Genomic DNA, 22,044 nt, shown 5'->3' on the forward strand with positions numbered 1-22,044 from the left:
CTCCATTTTCCCAGGGTTTAGGAGATGATATATATATAAGTAGTAAAGGAAAACAGATTTCATCACCACTAGCTGCACAACAGAGAAGTCCATCATCAAAGTGTCAATCTTAACTCTGTGTAATAGCGATGTAAGAGATTTTAAAGGGTTTCTTGCATTTCCATAAGTTTTTTAGTCTTTTAGAATATTATAATCCCAAAAATGTGCTGTAGTGTTCACTATTGAATAGTGTACGTAGTTACAAACAATTGTTCCTCTAGTTTTGGAACCACAATGTCACAGTTGTGTGTTGCATACGGTTTGCAATGAATCCTCAGGAGGTATTTCACAGTCAAGCGACAGTTTGTTCAGGTGGTAATTTTTATATGATTAACAACTTGCGACTGTCACCATCCAGGTGATGACTTAAGAAAATAATCCAAATGCAAAAGGTCTTGCGCTGGGAACGATTAGTTCAAAAACTTAAGGGGAGCATCAAACGTGCAGGCTATCATGACCTGCCTACAAATGAGGAAATATCTAGTTTACTCAAACATTAGTGAATCAATTGAGCTATTATATAGTGTTGTGGCCAGCTCCCGGACCACCGGAGAGGGCCACAACTGATGTCGGGATCACCCGACAGGACTCATCATGCTGCGGTCACGCAGCGGACCTTAGGCATTTGTTGAAAATACATCCATCATGTATTTGTTTAAAGCATAGGATTTTGTGTATTTGTTAAATATATTTACCTTTGTGTAATAAAAAATTGTAATATATTGTTTTTCGACAAGTTGTGTTTGGCTTGACTTTACTGTATGTTTTTCTTGGCTACCCTGGGCATTTTCAGGTTAGGATATCCCTTTGTTGGATACCAAGTCAATTAGAATTAGTAGCTTTCTTTGAATTTATTTTTCAAAGCTTATGTATTTCCTTGTGAACACATATTTGAGACCCCCTCATTAGCTGTACCACATTTGGGCCAATCCCCTTTTCATGTTTAAGGCTGGGAAAGAACCAGCCCTGCTCACTCATGCCCATCCCTGGACATGGCCTTTTGTCTCTGGTGCCACATGTTTTCGCCGCTGTGAAACTGCACGTTTGCATTTTAAACGTGCAGTTTTCACCGCAGTCGTTTTGATCTTATTTTCTTTTTTTAAATATGGGGATCCACCCAAACCCCACTATTCAACCCACCACCTTCACTTTGCCAAACACAACTCCCAAACCCCCTCAGTGCACACACCAAACACGTTTAAAAAAAACGTTGAACATGACCGCAGTGAAAAACGCACGTTTAAAATGCAAACGTGCAGTTTCACGCCTGCGAAAACGAGCCATACGGGTTTGCGTGATCTGCATAATTCATAAACAATGTACACTTTCATTAAAGGCAAAGTATGGTCTGTCTGTGCAACAATTTAAAGAACTATTCCTTTGAGCAAATCTGGGAATGATCTGCTGTAACAGTGGCTCCGGACCCTGGAACATGGAGTTTTGAATAGTAGCCTGGTGAGGAAAAAAGCAAATCACAAAGAGAAAGAAGTCGGAGTACTTTATGGAGATCGAGAAATATTTTAATTGGTTTCCTGATGTGCCCACATAAGTGATAAAGTGTGCACATAGTGAAAATGTAAATGTGGACTTTGAGCTTTCACTGCAGATGCCAGCTGCACAGTCACTTCAAGGCATACTGGATAGGCTGAGCAACCGGGCAATCTTTTTTTAATATGATATAACAGAGTCTTCATGTTTAAAACAAGCAAACTGACAGAGGCAGGCCTACAGAACTGACTGCAAACTCTCAGGTGAAGAGTTGTTGGTGAGTCAAAGGGAGACTATAAGACACTTAAGAACAGCCACAACTCTTTTACTGAAGCATTTGTATAGAGCAGAAGTGAGCCCAGTGTGGCATACAACTTTGTTGATAAAGAAGTGAATATTCAATTGACCAATTTTTGTTTATTTTGCTGATAGCCAAAAGCAGCCCCTTTTGACTGGCTTTATAACATGTGATTCTTTAGTGTCATGTTACAGCAGGCAATAGAAGGAGCCAAGGTATTCTGGCAATTCTTCTCCGACCGCCCATCCCAGGTGTAATGTGGAGCCTTTCACTCGACTATCACACTCTCAATCTGTGGTGTTCCCCAGGGATCTAACCTTTCTCGCTGCTTCTTCAACGTCTATATGGCTGCCCTGGTATGGGTGATTGCCACCTTCACCTCTAACTTCCAGTGGTATGCAGATGGCAGGCAACTATCTTTCAGGATACCCTCAGCCGCCTCTTCCGCCTCGCTCAAATCTGACTGTCTGTCTGCTATTCAGTCATGGTCTGCTGCAAACAACCTCTGCCTCAACGCCACTAAGACTGAGATTGTTCGCATTGGGACCCCTGCTCCCGCTTTCCCACTTTCACTCTGGCCGGCTTCCCTTGGCCCTGCACCTACACCCACCTGCAAAGCAAGAAACCTTGGGGTCATCTTTGATTCCACTCTCTCCTTCTCCTCTCACATTTCAGACATCTCTAAAAAGTCTAACTATTAATTCATCCTCCTCAGGGGTACTGTACCCTTTCTCACTTTCCCCCAGCGGCTCACTATCTCTAGTGCCCTGGTTCTCTCCAGGCTGGACTACCGCAACACCCCCTTTTTCAACCTCCCTTCTTCTACCCTGCGCCCTCTGCAACTCATCCAGAACAAAACCGCAAGACTTATTCTTGGCCTCAAAACCAGGGACTGCATCTCTCTGGCGCTGAAATCTCTCTACCGGCTCCCTGAGTCTGCAAGGATCAAATTCAAGACCCTTTGCATTGTCCACAAGGCTTTCTGGGGCCTGGAACCCACCTACCTGCAATGCTGCCTACCTAAATACTGTCCCTCAAGAACCTAGTTTGCTGTCCTTTCCCTCTCTCCCTCCTATTCCTTACAACATGCTGACTGGTCTCCTGGTGTACCTCAATCTCTCACTGGTGCCCAGCACCCCCGCCAGTACTCTCTCGCACTTGTCTCAGGGCCCTACACCCGACCCCCACTCAACGCACTAAGAAATCAACCCAAGAGAATGGCTCTCTCTGCACTTACCCCCAATCTCAACTGACAGGGTGCACTTGACCCTCCCCTCCCGGTGACACTCTGTGCACTTGCTTGATCTGTACGCACCACGCCAGAAGATCGTCTGTTTCTCCTCTGTCTTCACCCCTAACTGTACTGTTAAAACTGCAGAATCGCCGTCTGGCCTATTTGCTATATCCCATACTGTTAAATGTGTTTTATGCACTTACTCTGCCTGTGCAGACTATTATAGTCTCAGAATTTCAAGGCTCTGAGTGACTGTTGTTTTTTCCCCTGTGTTCCCACCCTCCTTGAGCGCTTTGAAACACTTGCCTGTGTATAGGCGCCATATAAATAAACGATACCATACCATACCATCCCATCCCCAGCCTCACCTGTGACCTGCATTCTTCCAATCAGTCTCAGAGGCTGCAGTCTTGACCTGGAAACAGCACCCTAAAGCACAGTTTCTTTACGCAAATACAAAAATGCTGTAATATTTTGTCTATGATACTGGCTTTGCCACCTAAACTAAAAAGGATGTCACACTACAGGAAAAAACGTGTAAAATGTGAACAGTGTTCGCAGGTTCAGTCCCAAGCATCCCTCGTGTTCGGAGTTTGTATCTGAAAATTGAAAAAGACAGATCTCTCTCTGGACACGATGCCCTGCAACCTTTCTACCTTTTTCGGTTGGCTACTGTCAAAATAATAATATATTTTTAAAAATGGTGAAATGCTTTCTTAAAGTTCAATTTAAAAACTAAAAAAGATGGTAGCAGTTCCAGCTGGGAATTATTCTACGGCTTCTAAAACTGGGAATGATCATTTGCTGGAGATTACAGTTGTGAGCTTTTTTGTTTTTAACGAAGAATTATCTGGAAAAAGAACAGCTGGAAGGGAAGAAGTAGTAGAAATACATTGTAGATTACCAAGTGGAAGCATTTCACTCAAGTTTAGCTCTGGTTTATTCCAGGAAAAACAACACAAGAAAAGAAACGTTTTGGTGGTAAATAGCAGGTATTTATTGGTAATGAAAATAATAAACATAAGATTACCTGAACTATTGCATTTATTAATGTATTGTGTTTTTTTCTACCTCTTTGCATTAGAGACAAATATACAATGAACATTCAAATATCACAGATTGCACACCAGATAGTAATTATTATTTAGGCCTTTTACATTTAACCACCAAAAACAGATATTGGATTTTGCAATGTAGTACAAAAGTCTGCACTCCAGTCTTAACCAGTTATCTTCAATTAACTCCCACTGCTGTACAAATAAATGGCCTTATAAGAGGGCATACGAGTTAATAACAGGACAAAAATATACATTGCACTGACACAAAAAGTCAGCTTTGTTAAGTCATGCAACAAGTAACAAAACTTGCTGAAATTAAAAATACTTCCTAAAAACAGTTTTAACTGCATAAATATTTATTTTTGTACACAATTCATAGAATGGGACCTGGTAGGACGCAGAGCAAAAACAATTCCTACTAAATATTTTACAAAAGAATGTGCAAATAATTTATGTATTGAGTTTTCTAGTGGATAGGTAAGGGGCCGCACTGAGGTCCCCTTGAAAGCGAGACATAACAGTACCACGCTACATACAGATGTGGGGATGAGAGGAAGTGAATACTACAAGAGAGTAGACCGGTCAGGAACTTGCATTTAGAATAGACTGCCTTTCAAGATTTCCACTGTACATCTTGTGACTATACTAATGCTGAAACTTGAAGCCATTCAGCAACACATTTACTGCGCAGTCCTTTTGCATAAGCAGCAACGGGGAAAATAATTACCATCGATTAAAAGCAGTTGCCCACAGCATCATAAAGCGGAGGATAAAAACACAAATGCATGTATTTGGTGCCATATATTCACTATGCTATTTCTAGCTACCCAACCAAGCGAACTTTGTGCCAAGAGAATTAAATTAGTTATAATACACCAGCGACACTAAGACATAAGACCTTTCTTCCTCAGCATTTAATACATTAGTAAATGAATTCCCAATTAAGTGTCGAAAAAGTGAAAAATGCTGTGCTTTGAGGGCACTGATTTGCTGATTGTATAGTAGCTAAGCTCTAATACAGGGATCCCTGTATAAACATCTCCCTTGTAACATAGTAGGTTTACACCTCAAAGCAAGTGCCTACTTAAAGCCTTCAAGTCATTACGAAATATGATTATGTGCCATTTTGAAAATGGTTTGAATGTGCTGAAGGGTACTGCAGCCATGCCCCATAAAAATGAAAAACGTTTTTAAAACACAGATTTCAAAATCTACTCTGTACTAAATTAAACCGCAAACAAAATATGGCAACATCTTTCAATACCACTAAACTACAATGTTAGTAAATTCTGCGTTCAAATGAGTTTTTTTTTTCCAAATGTATTCACAGACTTTCTCTGGCAGCGGGTCTTTTGCTCACCCCAACTACTCGTTGTAGTAAGTGGTCATCAGTTTGGACTGCTAGACACTCTCTGACTGATCAAACACTTAGGGATGAATAGGAGCCCAAACCTACAAGGTGACGAGGGAGGAGGAATGCATGGAAGGTGTATGCATGTAAGCTGAGGAGGGAGCATGGGTGCGAGGGGTTGCGAGTAACTAGATGTTGGGATCCGCCAGTGGGTCGGTGACGAATCGAGGCAGTGGAGTTAAGGGGTGGTGCTACACAGGAGTAGTCGGCAGGGGTTCTGGGTGAAGGGATATGAGGCAAAAAGGGTGTTCCAGCAGCGGGGTGCTGAAAGGATGAGGGCAGGGAGGTAATTGGGGGAGAGGTAAAAGTGAGGATGGAAGAGTTTCTTTTTGGGATGGTAGGCGAGCAGTTGCATATGTCGACCACCAGGGGTCGAGCAATATGCAACTGCTCATAAAACATAGTAGAGTTGGGGGGGGGGTGGCGAGCAGTTGCATATGTCGACCACCAGGGGTCGAGCAATATGCAACTGCTCACAAAACATAGTAGAGTGGGGGGGCGGGGTGGCGAGCAGTTGGAGGGTGGGGGTTGAGCGAAAGACCTGTTGACCACACTGTGATAAAAAGATACAGGCCATAACGTTTCACATCATTTATCATAATTTCAGTAGTTTACTTTCTGGATTTCTGGAATGCATTTTGATTGGATGACATCATCCAAATTCCTGCCCTTCGTTCTCTTCAGGAAGTATGAACGTAGATTAGGCAGACTTGCCTAACCATGACCCTATGATGGAAGTATGCAACAGAAGCCCTGTTCAATGTGCAACAAAGTTATCCGTTTGAAGCCTGGCTACTGAGTCAGGTCCTCAAGAAGTAGCAAGCTAAAACAGACTATTTGCAAAAAGACGTTCAAATAGCCAAGTTGGAGGTGGGAAGTAAGTGTTGGCAGAATATTCTGTCAAAAAGCAGAAGAGGCTGATTGAATTGTCTTGCCAATGTTGGGGCACAGAATACTACCAAAAACAGCCATCCCATGCTTCATTCCAGGGTGTGCCATGGGGCTCACCTATCATAGCACACGTCCTCTTGGTGTCCCCACCCCCTCGTACTCATCTCCCATGATAACATGGGCCCTTTTGTCCAAGGAACAAGATACTGTGCCCGACGGGGTTTCTTATTACATGGCATTGGTTTGCACATTCTGCCCACTGCAGCAGGCTTGGCAAGAAAGGTGGGGCAATGGACAGTTTGCGGTGGGCTACTGACTCCCAAGCCTCTCAGTAAGGTGTCAGAGAAAGAAATTCCTCATTACAGAATACTACAGCTCTAGAACATCCAGTCCTAAATAATGCACAGCCAGCACATTATTTTGTCCATTGAGCTAAGTGTGCACAGTCTTCACTTTCCCCTTCAGACCTGCTGTTCGATCTAAAAGTTTCTTTCACAGAACCCCAAGCAATGACCTCGTTTCCACTGCAACAGAGCTTTGTATGGAAACGCTCAACCCGGGGCCCATTTCCAAAATGGCACATAGTTTTGACTTAGTTACTAAACCTTCTCACCAATACTGCATGAGGAGGCATTAAAAAATATCCCCTTTTCTTATGGGAAAGGGTGCATCCCAAGCCCTTTGTGATTTGCGAAGAGGGACGTAAACAAGGTAATGTTAAAAAATGTCTTCTGCGTTAAGCAGACAATAGCGACTATAATCAGTATGCTAAGCACTAGAAATAAGGATGCGCTTAACATCCAGGGAACAGGATTAAGTAAAAAGAATCTCCTTGCATAGCAGTCCGAGCCCTTTCAGATTTTGCCACAATATTAAACACCATGGCCTGTTACCAGCACAGGCCTTTAGTTAAAAGACTGAGGAGCAGTTTTGCAAGATCTTCATTAGAAACCTGTCCAACTTTACTGAACACAGCAGACAAGAGATTTCCTACTTAGACAAAAAACCTGAATTGCACCACAACACTGAAATGGTAACAAGTTGGGCAATGCCTGCTATGGGACAAGATAAAGTACAAATCAGCACCCAGAGATTCAATCCTTGAGGAAAAAGCTCCTGTGGTCCTAAGTTTGCTTACCTCAGAAGGTGATCTGTGTTCCAGGAATTGCCTGGATTGCTAAAGATACTGTGAGCAACTTAAATAAAAAAACATGTTGATCAAGATTAAATAAACAAGTGCAGTAAAACGTAAAACACTTTTACACATAATGCCTCTTAAGGTTTTTTGACTACTTTTTCTTTTTTTTTTATCTTGACACATTCCATTTGTAAGATGGCAAAAGAAGTTTCCGGGTGAAGCAAAGGCAAGTCATTAAAACAGGGATAATATGAAGTCCCATGTAACAGGCAGTTACTTAAGTTCATACATTATTTTAGATAAAAAGGCCATCAATATATACGTATTTACAATATACACAAAGTTGCTTGTACAGAAGGCAGATTTACAACTATTTCCTAAAAAAAAGCTCTTTTTTTGCAGAAAGGAAGAGAGCAGTTTTATGAACACAAGACATGAGACAGATGAATCGGTAGTCAATGAGGAGTTTTTTCACATGTTTTTCTCGACTCCTCTGCAGATGCATATTCAAGCGCGGAGATTTGGCTATGCGAAAGAAGCTTCATTCCTGGAATCACCCAAACTTGGTTCTGGTTTGTGTATTTGCTTACTATATAAGCACAATGAAAACACCACAAATGTATGATCCCTTATGTTTTTTGTTTTGTTTTTATGTCAGTGCTTTAAAACACAGTACAAAGATGCATGTAAACGAAAAGCTTTTTGTGTGTTGTTTTTAACTCCCTTTCAAGTTCTCTGTAAAGATGCAATAAGTAATTAAGGGTGGGTCAGACCCCAAAAACGTACACCATCTGGGTTTCATTTGACCTTTGGTGAGTGTTAGTTCCTGGCTGCATCCTCTGAGCCACGCTCGTGCCGTAGGTTGAAATAGCAATTCTGACAGACTCGCACTGGGGAGGAAATTTTCAATCGCTTGATTTCGGACTGGAACCGGCTGCACCTGTAATGAGGGATGGAGATGGGTTGATGACATAATTACTCAAAAGAAGGCATTGTCAGGAATTTAACATGTATGGCATTACTAGTATTCACATAAACAACATCGTTCTAGCTGAAACTTTAATCAAAGGTATACCAAGTCACCTCAGAGCTTCAAGTCACCTCAAGAGTCCCGCCTGTGCTATCAAGCAGTGGCAGAATTAGATGTTAATATATAAATGCGGTTGGTTTCTAATCCACTTGGGTGTATATATGAGTATTGCAAGTACACTGAAAGCAAAATAGACAATGAGCAATATCCAATGAGAGGGGGGTCTGCTACCGTTGCCTTTCCAGATATTTCAGGCTACAGCTCCAATCAGCCCTAGCCAGGATAGTCGATGGTAAACGATAATGAGAATTGTAGTCCAAACCTCTGGACTGTCACAGGTTGCAGACCCCTGTAATAGTAGGACTAAAGAGAACAATATTCTACAATAGACTTTGCATTTACGTCTATATAGCACTTTCTCTTTGCAGAAGGGGGAAGCAATGACAAAGACATTTACAAGAGAAATTGTTACTTAACTGTAACAGACTTTTGTAGTGTTTCTCGGTTTTAGATTCACTTTCTATGAATAATTGGACATCTAGCTATTGGTTCTGGAGATTTCAGCTTGTTTACAAGACAGATTGCAATATGTGTTGACTTGGATGTGTTAGGGAGAATTCTCTCTTTAGGCTGAATTTCCTAACCTAGGGAGTCCCCCATCAGCTTTGCTGGATTTCTGGAGTTTGTTTTTTTCCTCCTGCCAAGAGTGAGACTCTTTTCCTCCAACTCTTGAACATGATTAATGGTATTCCTTTGACTGTTACTGCGTTTTATGGGCTATGGGGTCCTTTACTCCATAGGGTCTCATGTGTTTTTACTATGTGTGTTACACAGCACCCTCCGTGCCGTAACACAGGGGTGTCATAGTGACACCGCACCATAGACTCCATACCCTGGGACTGACTACTGTCTCCCAGGGCATGTAAAGTCACCATTGGCTTTACTAGTCCCAAATTATTAACAGAAACCAGTACAAACCATCATATTGTGGACGTACTGGTCGGGGCAATTCGATTGCCCCGGGGTCTGTTAGTCAAGGGGGCACGTCTCCGTCCCCCCTGATCGAGTTTTGGCTGGTGGCAGTGGAAACTACTTTTTATATTCGACCGCAAATATTTTCCTATGGGATTTTCCCATTGTTCGAGGCTACCAACTTTAATCATTTAATTCTCATAGCCTCGAACATACCGCCGGTTTATTTAATTAATACTAATTCTCTGGTTGGTATTTTTTGCCAAGACTCGATTCAAAAATGGCGTTTATGTTCTCTTCTGTGACTCCAACCCAAGTCGAGCCCTTTGTTCCACTTTTTTGGCGGGCTTCTCCACAGAAGCCTCCAAAAGTGGTGCCACTCTGTCTGGGTAACACAGGGGGTGTGGGAGGGGATTTAGGCAACCTGGACCGAGTTACCTTGGTAACTCAGGTCGCACTCTTGTGTGATTGGCCCAAGTGGTGAGCCGGCCGGCTCACCACTTAGCATGTTTGAGTGACAGCTAGGCTGAGTGAATGGGGGTTTTCTGCATAAAAGCAGGGCTTTGGGGACGAACTTCAGAAGTCGCCACAGGACCTGAGAATCCGACGAGGGAGAAGCTGAGCCGACCTACCACGACGACACCACCGGTGGAGCCCTGCAGAACCGACTCACCACTTCCCGACGACAGAGAAGATCTCCCGGCTGGAGAGGCTTCTTCCCCTGACTGGTGGGCACAACCAGTTTTCCTTTCTTTCTTCGCACCCCAGCCCGGTTTGTGGTCGAACTGCCCATGCCAAGCACCCCGGCGGCTGGATAGCCACTCACCACTGAACCGCGAATCACCGGACCGCTCCTTGTACCTGAGAAACTCTGCGGCTGGTTTCTTCCCTGGCAGTGCAACAGACTCCTGTCTTCCTCCACGATGAGATCCTCTCTTCCCCCGGACGAAGCACCGACTTGCACACGCTGCCAGGAACAACTGCCCCCGCTGGAGCGTTCTCACCACTTTAAGGTACTGTGTCCGCCAGGCCTCCCTTTCTAAAGATTGCTACAAGGTAATAATAACTCCTTAACCTTCTGGACTGGGCTGGCCGCCTTGACCCTCTAACTGGTCCCTTTCTGTGGTCCAACTCCTTTTTGAACCTTTACAAGACTTTTGTGCACTGCAAACGTGTGACCTTGGACACATTTAGTTTGGATCCTTTGAAAGTGGATCCAGCTTCTTGAACTCTAATTTCACGGTTTTACCTTGCCTTCTCCTCTTGTTGTGTTCTTGAAAAAGTGTTGGGATCTGTTTCAATTTGTTCTCTGCTTTTCTCTCCCTTTTTAAAACAAACTATTAGAGTGCCATCTACGTTAAGCGCTCACCGCTGTCTGAAAATAAGTGGGGCTTACTTAAGACTTGTCTAATATTCTTTTAAGGGAGTGTATATCTTTTAGTGACCGTGTTTTTGAATTGCTTACTATTAGTGCCTGTGTGTTTTTCTAGATGTGGTTTTAAATAAATAATTATATCTCTTTTACACCAAGCCCTGGTCAGTGTTTACTTGTTCTATTGTGTGCTCTTGACCTATTGTGAATACTCTGTATACTGCCTAATTCTTTTTGAGGGAAGTCTGACTGCTCAGCCACAGCTACCAAGTGAATCTGTGTGGTACAGACTGCTACCAAGTGGGTTTACTGCCAAACACCTGTAGTCCTAAACCTTTTGCAGTGGTCACAGAGGGAACTGCACAGGTTTCTGCCTAACAGGATGGATCAGTAATAGGATCCTTGTATGACATCTCTGTACTAAACATCCTCTTCAGAGTGTTTGCATTTACAAGCTTCCTTTTGTAATATAGTAAAAAGGTGAAAGAAGAAATTGTGAAAAAATACCACCTTACATGTATGTAATACACATCTATACAAAAAATAAGAGTATAATATAAATACTATCTTCTACTAGAAGTTTAGTTGCTGAATTCTGGGGTTCAACTCGGCGGATGTAAATCTACACCATACTAAAGCTGCAAAATGACTGGCAAGTAGGTAACATTTCTCTTTTGCATCATGAATCTGTTGTCAATTTAAATGCTATGTATTGACCACAATGAAGTTTTACACAACATTAGGAGGGTGTTTGAGAAAGTATGAAATAGATTGTTTAGTACTGTGTATCCCATTTGAGAGCCAGCCATCACTGGAGTATTCCCAATGCTTGGTTCCCACAGAAGCTCCTAGAATTACGCTCCAAGAAGAGGATAGCGTTGTCCACTTGGAAAGCCAACCCTAACAATGCCTCTAAGGCAGCCTTCAATACTAAAGCTAAAGAATATAAAAGTGCCACTATTAAGGCCAAAGCTTCTTCCTTCAATTCGAGGATAGCTAATGCAAAATCAGGGATTAAAGAAATCTTCGCCATTTTCAGAGAGTTGTAAAATCCCATCACCCAGCCCCCAACTCTCCTGAAGGATGGAAATTGGTGTAATAATATTCAATCTGCTCTGTTGGAAAAATGTAACATTCTGGAAACCAAAATCCTAGCTCATCAGCCGGCGCTTCCCCACCAAATAGCTAATCTTCATAAGAAAACGCCTGTTGTAACTAATACATGAGAATCCCTGTCCTTTGACTTCAAGGAAATGAGAGAACCGGAAGTCATTGTCCTTCTTAAGTCCATTAAACCATCCCACTGTCAAGGTGATGCCTACCTGGCCCAGCTCATCAAAGACTGTGCCCCTACCCTGGCCCCCTTCCTAACAGCCTTCATTAATGCCTCCTTCCAGTCCGACCATGTACCGACTGGCCTTAAGGAAGCTTGGGTACGCCCGCTCCTTAAGAAACCATCCCTCGACCCAACGGTCCCAGGGAACTATAGGCCCATTACTACTGTCCCTTTTTTATTAAAAATCCTGGACAAGGCAGCCTACCTGCAAGTCCAAAAATTCCTTGAAGCTAACTGTCTTCTCGGCCTTCAGCAGTCTGGTTTCTGTCCAGGACACGGTACGGAAACTGCTCCGTTAAGACTTGAAAAATCAAATGGACAACATCAGAGACGCAGGCAAACCTACACTTCTTCTGCTCCATGATTTATCTGCAGCATTTGACCTGGTGGATCACAAGATTCTTTGCCATCACCTCTCCTCTGCGTCAAACTTCTCCTCAAAGGCCTGTGCTTGGATCACCTTGTTTCTTCAGGAAAGGGTTACGAAAGTTTTTTCTGACTCAGCCTGTGCCCATCCAAGTCACATTAAATGTTGAGTCCCACGGGGTTCGTGCACTTAGCCTACCATATACAACCTATTGACCAGGCCATTGTTTAATATACTTGACGCCCTGGGCATCTCATATACTAATTATGCTGATGACACTCAGGTGCTTATCCCACTAACTGGTGATTACAAGTCCGAACAGAACTCCCTCAACTCCATTTACTCAACCATCCAAACCTGGATGGCAGAAAACTGGTTGTGCCTCAATGATGAGAAAACCGAACTTCTGTTAATTGGGTCCCCAGCCACCTTGGGTAAACTGGACAAGCAGTATAGCACCTTCGCTAATGACAATATACCCATCACTGTTTCTAAAACAGTCAAGACCTTGGGTGTCTATCTGGACCCTAACCTCACCATGGATAGACGGTCAATGCCATTGCCTCTTCATCAGCATACCACTCCATCAAATTACTTAATGCAGCCAGACCCTTTCTAACTCTAGAGAATTGCCTTACCATTGCCAGAGCAATAATTGGTTCGAGATTGGATCACTGCAATGCCCTCTTCGTAAAGCCATCTGGGAAAAATATCTCTAAACTTCAAACGGTACAAAATAAGGCCCTTAGGGCTGCCACTGGTATCTCAACAAGGGATCATATCTCGAAGACCAGGAGGCAAGTTCAGTGGCTTCCCGTTAAAGAGAATTATTTTCAAAACCCTCTCCATCATGCAGAAATGTGTCCACAACGTGGCCCCACCTACCTTGTCCAAAGAATAGCCAAATCTACTTCAGCCAGACCTACTAAATTGACCTACACCAATAGGATCTCTATTCCCAAAACTCAGAGAGCCCATGCAGGTGGTACTAGTTTCCCCACCATGGTCGCATTGCACTGGAACTCTCTCCCCAGTCACATTAGGAAGATTGATTCTCATATAGCCTTCTGAAAAGCTATCAAAACAATGTTATTTGTATGGCACAGCACCTCTGGTATTTCTCCTTACGCCTCACCCTATATGGCTTGATATTAGCACTAGCCAGTATGAAACTTCGATGTAATGCATTAGATTTAAAATGTAACCAACTATATGTATGTTTTGTCTAACCAATGAACCTCCTGCAACTTGTAACTAAGAATTTATTCTTGTTGGGCTGCCTTGAATGTAACCCTGAACTAAGCCCAGTCACATTTCTATGTAACAGCGCCTCGATGCCTTTGGGCTGCTGTGAGCTATACAAATCCAAATAAATAAATAAAGTATAGTAGATCGAAGTGAATGCATGAACAAATGTCCATGTTGTCTATTTATTCATGTTAACCATCAGCACATTGCCTAGAAAAGCACGTGTTTCTCCCGTAGAACTTGCAAGATGATCTTATCACTATGCATTTAGCACCAGTTTTACGGATTAAAAAATACGGAGTAGAACAAAACGTTTTGTTCTAAGCAATATTATGTCTAAAGGTCGGCACAAGGCAAAAAATAAATTTTTGTACTCCATTTACTGTGTAAAATAAAACAAAATGTGTTTAAATTTCTATAGTACTCAGGGCAACAATGGTCTGCTTCAGGTCTGCCCTAATGAAACATTTAAGATAATATAAATATGGACTGGTACTCAAAAAAGGCAACTTCTATGTAAGCTAGCATACATCACATGCTCATAATGCAAGACCGCATCTAGAGCCCAGTTTGGGTTGATCCTTGCCACTGGTGGGTATAGTAGGCCCTGACCACCAGTGCCATCCACCATATACATTTCAGTTGTGTGATTCATTGTAAACTGCCAATGGAGATAAAAAATAATCACATTAACGAAAAGATTGGTCGCTGTCTGGTAAGATACATATGCAATCACATAACTTTCTCAACAGTGCATGGAACTAACACTACCAAATTGTTTCCATTTGTAAAAATTAGAGAAATGTGCATTTGTTTATGTGACTACTTTAAAACGTCCATACATCTTTGAGGGAGATTGAAGTGACCAAACTCAAAGTACTCGAGAACCAAGCTGCTTAACTCAGTTTGTGGATTGGGAGAGATAATTAACGAGCTGACAAAAGGGAGAGTATTGTAGGTAGCCCAGGAGAACATGAGAAGGCCCTCCACGAACACTGAACATTTTTCTTTGATTTCAGGCATTTTTTAAGCATAATCCTTGCTTTGGAAAGCAATAAACAGCTTTACAGGCACACATCGGGTGATTACATTAGGGGAACAGTTCTTACAACATAACAAAAGTTATCACCCCATACTTTTGCGGCCCAAAATCCTGAATCCCAAAATGTAGAAAATGTTACTGTGCATTTCACTGCAATTCTATGTGTGGGGTGGGTTTGCATAACATAATTTGAGGGGACTAATGGGGGGGGGGGCTGTGGGGTCTCTCCCCTGCTTATAATTGTGCTGACAGGTGCAAAAAGAACACTTCAACATTTTAGGATTCTGGATTTGTTTCTCGCAGTATTCACATACATCCTAACAAAATACCATTTATTATTGGCATACTATTTAGGATATCAGGAAATAGCTGACATTTCCAGTTACTGGGAGAACAGGCAGCACAGTGCTGTGTGCGGGAAGTGGGACAAGGGGTGTTAGGAAGGACACAGGGTAGGAAGTATTCAAGGAGGGGTTTATCTTAAGGGGCATGAAAATGGTGTTCCTTGAAGAGGGGGCATCTCGATTTATTTTTGGAATTGTATAATGTAACATAAGCTTAACAACCCTCTTGATACCCTCGCGCCCTGATACCTTTGGGTCTGGGGCGCATTAGAAATAATAAAACAAACAAACAGGCGTGAGGGTGAGGGTGAGGGCAAGGCTGATGTAAATAGTTAAGACGTTACACAGTCTTGAGGCGTAAACAGTTGGTTCTTTTGTGGTTGCTGTTAGGGAGAATTCTTACCTTTTTCTCACTCTCTCATGTGTTTTGACTTGATTTGGATTACGTGTTTCCACCGTTTTTGGAGTCTGACAAACTTCATAGGCATCTACTTTTTGTATGGCGACACACAGCACCTTTAGATTTCTCATAAGGTGTAAATACTGTTCCCAAGAATAGTAAAGTGAAATTGACTATTTACCTTTTCTCTTCGTAGGTCCAGCACACAAATCTTATGTGGAGTGCTGGGGGGTTACCTAGTAGCCCCTTATCCTACCTTCTCATGTAAAACATTTTATGTTACCCTCGATACTTTAAATGGCTGGTGGCAGTGGTTTAATTTTCCTACCATTGTGCTTTTTTACCGCAGGCTGAATCCTCAGCTGCGGTATAGCACCCATGGGAGACCATTAAGTCAAAATGGCCCTGGTCTTCTTTTTTGCCATTTTCTTTGTGAGGTCTTTCTTGGATTTTACTCAGGACCCAAGGAGTGAAGGAAGCCCAACTGGTATTCGAGATCTGCAACGGTGCGATTTACCAAGCGCTGAAACCGGGAAGTGCTGCTGAACCGAAAAGAGCCCGGAACTGCTGACGACCTCCAAGGTGCTGCTGCAGGAGCCCTCCAGACGTCCTCTCTCTTGTCCCCACAACTGAGACTCAGGAACCCAGTGTCTGCATTGCTGCAACAGGACAGAATCCAGCTGGACCACGCTTCTTCTAACCAGAGGTACTGTCTAGACTAGGGGTACTTACCTCATTGTCTTTTAGCTTTGCTTTTCTCAGTTGAGATTTGCAGTGGCTTACCCCTAGAGTTGATTCCAACTGTGCTTTTCACAGGCTTTACAGCTTGTGACCCTACAAATGATTTTTCTACAAACTCTCTAACTTTGTGCGAGACTTTGATTCTAACAAGTGCCTCAGCTCCATAGATTGTTTCAAATTGACTTTGTCCGTCCTGGCTCCCTGCAGACCCTTCTAGCCCATTGACTTTGATATTGTTTGTCCCTCATAGGTGGGAACTTGTTTTAGACTTATTGCTGGCAAAGGCTTGTCTAGATTTCACTGGAAGATTTAGTTGTCCTCACATATACTGAGAACCTGTTTAACTGTTTCCCTTCCTTAAACCTTCCCTTTCTGCAACCTCAGAATCTGCCAAGTATAACTAGTGTGATACATAAATGCCATTACCGTCCTTGTGATTGAAGTCACCTTAGGGTGTAGGAATTGTGTATGAAGCATATCCAAAGATTGTCTACTAACTAGTTCCGATTCTGAAAAAGTATTTTAAAGTATATTTACATGATTACACAAATTGCCTTTTTAAAGAATGCTTATTTAAAACTTGATGTTAAATAATTATTTATAACTGAAACCTTGAGTGTAAGTGTTACTTGTTTACTTGTATTGACGAATTTCATTGATACAGCTCTACAGCTCAAATTTACCCCTCTTGAGATAGGCTTGGCTGCTCAGTCACTCTACCAACTTGTGTAGTACAGACCTAGACCAAAAGGTTGCTTACCTAATATCAAGCAGATAAGTGTTGTGTCGTCTCACACAGTGTGACTGCATAAATTCTTACCTAACAGTTGTGTTTCGTCTGCTCAAGCCGGGTCAGATCCTGACTTCTGGTGATTCACACTCAGTCAAACCATTGGCATTCAACTTGATGCTGACCTTTTACAAACTCACAGATAATTTCAGTTGTCAGTGCCTGCTTTTTAATCTCTGCACCGTCAAGAAAATTCTCAACTGCTGAATGTTCCCTCACAAAGTGATTGTGGTGAATGCCCTCATCTGAACTGTGTTTAACTTGGCTTACCCGCCTTCCACATTCACCTGCTCTAACAAATTCAAAACAAATCAGCTGTCTCCTTCTTGGTTTCATGAAATATGACCATATGAAAACTAGCATTCACTGAATCTGAAGAAACCTCTACAGGAGCAACCTTGAGGGGCCTACTTTATACGGGAATCTGTGTTCTTCACCGATAGATATTCTTTAGAGCCCATGACTTTTTTAAAAACATTTTTTTATTTGCATTTGGTTAAAACACCACATGAAATGTCCCCAACATCCCGAGTGTCTCTCCCTCCCGCCCGCCCTTCCCACCCCCCCGCCCCTTTTGGAGTCTGGGAGAAAGACCAGCGTAGAGCTATTTAGTTTTTACCTAGGATAGAGAGTTAACGGGGGCAGTATGGCAACTTGTAGTCGTCTTCTAGGAACGCCAGGATCAGCTCCCATTCCTCTGTAAATCTGGCTTGATTCCTTTGTAGCGAGTGCATAAGCCACTCTAGTGAGACAAAGTTCCAGGCCTTAGCTAACCAATCTTGTTCGAGGGGGCGGGTCTTTGGCTTTCAATTTCTGCACGATCACCAAGAGGGCTGCTAGACTGAGGGTGGCTTATGCTTTCCTTTTGTGTTTCGACCAGGCCCTTTCATTTCCCTCCCCCATGAAAAGTAAGCTCTCCTTAGAGCCCCTACAGTGTTGGTTGCCAAAGATCGTTTGCATGTGTTCGTTGACTACCTTCCAGTATTCGGTTAGCTTTGGGCAGCTCGACCAGACTAGGTAGCCAGTCCGCCACATTCCCACACTCCCTCCAACAGTTTTGCGAGACCTTCGGGAATATGTTATGCAGCCTTACAGGGGTGAAGTGCCATTGGGTCATCAGTTTATACCAAAACTCTCTGATCTGTATGGCCTGTGCTAATTTGGGTATGGTCTCTCCACAGAGATTCCCATTCTTCTTCCTGTATAGGTTTTGCCCAATGTTGGTTTCCCATTTGTATTCTGCCGCAGTTCCCACCTCAGCTTCTATTACTAACTTGTATATGTTCGAGACCAGGTGTCTGTCCCCTGAGTTTGCTACCAGGAATTTCTCAAATGGGGTGAGAAGTCTAACCGCTGCCTCTCAGTTGGGGGGGTGTGCCAGCCAGTGGCAGAGTTGAAAATATCTATGCCAGTCCCCTTCTGCTAATCACAGTTTCGTTTTAATGTGCATGAAAGATTTGATTACATCCCCCCGAAACATGTACCTGAGCTTTGTGCATCCTGCCCTTGACCAACTTGTGAATGCGCTGCGCTATAATCAGGGTGTAAAATGAAGGTTTCCAAATAAAGATGTGAATGGGGATGGGAAGGAAGTGATCTGATGAAGTCTTACAACCTTGTCCCACACATGTTCTATCTGTTTTGTGACCGCTGAGATATGCATGTTCAATGGGCGGTCCCCTTTCTGCAGCCACAGAACTTCCCCCAACGGGGCTCCAACAATTACCTCACCCATATGAACCCATCTCTTCTCAATGCTTCCCAGGTTCCAGTCTTTTATTACTCTGAGTTGCGCTGCCCAGAAGTACATTCGAAGGTTTGGGAGACCCAGGACGCCTTTCTGTGTGGGGATCTTTAAGGTAGCTAGCGCAAGGTGGGAACTTCTATTAGTCCAGATAAACGCTGCCAACAGCTTGTCAAGTGTCTGGAAAAAGGATTGTGGCACTGGAACCGGTAGCGCCTGGAAATAATAAAGGACCGTTGGTAGAATTACCATTTTAATCGTGTTGATACAGCCTAACCATGATACCGACAGGGGGCCCCGTACTTGAAGTTGCTGTTTGAGCTGTGCCAGTAGCGGAAGATAATTTGGTACCCAGTAATTTTACTGAAAACAAAACAGGTACGTTTTTACCAAAAACCAGAATACCAAAAAAATACTGGTTGGGAGACCTAACAGTTGATAAGCAGTCTGGCCCCTGGGCTACAGTAATTGGCCCCGTTTTTAGTCAGAAACTCTGCCCCATAGCTTCCATGGTGTTAAATAAGAATGACCACTCCACCCTATCAAACGCTTTCTCTGCATCCAGTTAGAGTAGAATGGCCGGGTGCCCTTTCCGTGGTGTCCGCTCAATCAGATGGCAAGGCAAGTCCAGCAGATGTTGTTGTGGGTTTACCTATGCCGGATGAATCAGGCCTGATCTGGGTGGATTAACCTTGGGAACAGGGTTTCCAAGCGGTTTGCGAGTATCTGTGTGTATATGTTTGCCTCCGTGTTGCATCGGGTCCTTGGCCGGTTTTGGGAATAAAACAACCTTAGTATCTTCCATTGATTGAGAGATGCAGCCACTTTCGGCAAAATAATTAAATAGGAGTGTCAAACGGGGAGCTAGCTGTGAGCAGAACGTCTTATAAAACCCTGCTGGGAAGCCATCTGGGCCTGCGTCTTTATTTATTTTTTTAAGAACTTTATTTTTGGTTTGCATGTCACAGTACACTTTTCTTGTCTCGCATCTACATAATACAGATTCGCATTACAAAATTGACAACCCAACTCCCCTTGCAAACTTTTACATCAGGTGCATGTCCACATATATACCCATAGAAAGAAGTTACATATAGCTAGCTGTGTGGCATGGCCCATCATCCACGCTATCATTGTCCGAGTTTTCAGTGTCTGTGGAGGTTTCATCTAAGTATGCCCCGAACGGGGCCCAAATGTCTTTTGGTTTACATGGAACAGATATCATATTAACATAGTTTTCCTCCCATTCATTCACGTAAGTGAGGGTCGCAAGAAACGGTTCTGTTGTTGGAGCCTGGCCGCTCTTCCATTTCTGAAGGATGCATTTCTTCGCTACTGCGCAGGCGATGTTGAATAGTCTCCTCGTTTTTTCCGGGGCCTTGCCAATGTCTCCAAACAGGTATTTAGGTGGATTGACGTGTGCAGGGATTTGTGTTATTTCTTCAAGGATGTTGGCCACTGCGAGCCAGAAACCTGCTATCTGGGGGCAGGCCCAGTACATATGAAACTAATCCCCACCAGGGGCGTGGCATTACGGGCAATTGTCGGCAGTGGTCTTGAAGAACTTTGCCATTTTGGCTGGCGTGTAATGTAGTTTGTTCAGAACCTTGAATTGTATTAGTCTCAGGCCTGCATTAAGTGAGATTTTCTTAGATAGGAGGCAATATCTGGCCCACTTCCCCTCCTCGATTATAATATCCATGTCTTTTTCCCACAATGCCTTGATGGTGTTCGATGATTTCGTGTGAGCCTGCACAATATTGTATAATTTGGACACCCCAGTGCCTGCCTGAGAATACAATGACTGGTAGCATCCATGCTCGGGGGGTTCGTCTGGGAAAGATGGCCACCTTTCTTTGAACACGGCTTTCATACGGTGGAACAGTAGGGTGGCTAGTTGGCAAAGTCTTCAGGAGTTACAAATTTACCATTGGGGAACATGGTTTTCATTGTGAATTCATGGCCATGGAACGCAGGTTGTCGAAGAAGAGTTTGCCCGGCCATATAGGTACATTACAGAAGATGTATAGGAGCTTAGGGAGTACCGTCATCTTGAGGACCGCTATCCGGCCAGCAAGAGATATGGGAGTCTGGACCAAATTTAAAGCTTAGACTGTATGGTTTGTAGCGTGGATTCATAGTTATCTATATAAAGAGAGTTCTTCTCGTGAGGAACCAGGATCCCCAGGTATCGAATGTGATCTGGAGCCCATAAAAGGCCATGAGTGTTTGTGGGGCAAGTAGTGGCACGTGTCAACGGAAAGATCTCGGATTTGGATGTATTGATCTTGTAGCCTGAGTGTGTAGTGAATTCGGTGATCACTGCTAAAATGGGGGATAGGTTCTTTTCTGATTCCCGAACATATAATAGTGCATCGTCTGCATACAATGGAGATGGCTTGGTATACCCCGGCCATTTTTATACCCCTAAGGTCTTGTTCAGCTCTGACTGCAGCCGCCACTCGTTCAATGGTGAGGGCAAAAAGGATGGGTGAGAAGGGGCCTCCCTGCCTCGTTCCCCTGCATAGAGTAAATTGATTGGATAGGGTACGGTTGGTTAGAACTCTGGCCTTGGGAGAGGAGTAGAGAAGTGGCCTGCGTCTTTATTTAATGGGAGACCTTTAATAACTTGGAGGACCTCTTCAGTCATAATTTTCATGTCGAAAGTCTCCCATTCCACCCGAGTTATTCTAGGGAGCGGGATTTTTTGAAGGTATGTTTTCTTTAGGGTTTGCTCAGGTTTGTACGACCCCTACAGTTTAGAATAGAAGTCTACAAATTGGTTTGATATCTCGGGTGGATATTGCCTTGCTTCCATGGGGGTCAATGATTCTCTGAATCATTTGGGAGGCTTGCTGTTGGTTTGAGTGTTCTGGCTAGCAGCCTGCCTTCATTGTTGGCCTTTATTTAGTATTTCTGTCTCATTGCAAGCAGGTTCGTTTGGCCTTTTACATCTGCTGGAAGTCCAATTACCCCCTGGCTGCATGGTATTTTTTTCATAGTTTCTTACTTGGATCAGACTCCCTTTCCTGCAAGAAATCCTGTACCTCTTGCTTTGTTTCCAGTGTCCTTATCTGCGCTTGTACCTTTGGGCGCGCAGG

At 43.3% G+C, this 22,044-nt stretch overlaps 1 protein-coding gene across 5 annotated transcripts in view; it reads right to left on the reverse strand.

Annotated features, from left to right (window-relative positions):
- Positions 1 to 4,032: 4,032 nt before the first annotated feature.
- Positions 4,033 to 22,044, reverse strand: part of WDFY3 (WD repeat and FYVE domain containing 3) — a 2,538,776-nt gene continuing 2,520,764 nt past the window's right edge. For all 5 annotated transcript variants that reach the window (XM_069630405.1, XM_069630406.1, XM_069630403.1 and 2 more), the window contains one exon: positions 4,033 to 8,497. In XM_069630405.1, coding sequence (XP_069486506.1) covers positions 8,377 to 8,497 — 121 coding nt within the window. In that variant the 3' untranslated portion in view covers positions 4,033 to 8,376. The remainder of the gene's footprint in view (positions 8,498 to 22,044) is intronic.

The sequence above is a fragment of the Ambystoma mexicanum genome, chromosome 6q, assembly GCF_040938575.1.
Source record: "Ambystoma mexicanum isolate Mex_15411 chromosome 6q, UKY_AmexF1_1, whole genome shotgun sequence".
Taxonomy (NCBI): domain Eukaryota; kingdom Metazoa; phylum Chordata; class Amphibia; order Caudata; family Ambystomatidae; genus Ambystoma; species Ambystoma mexicanum.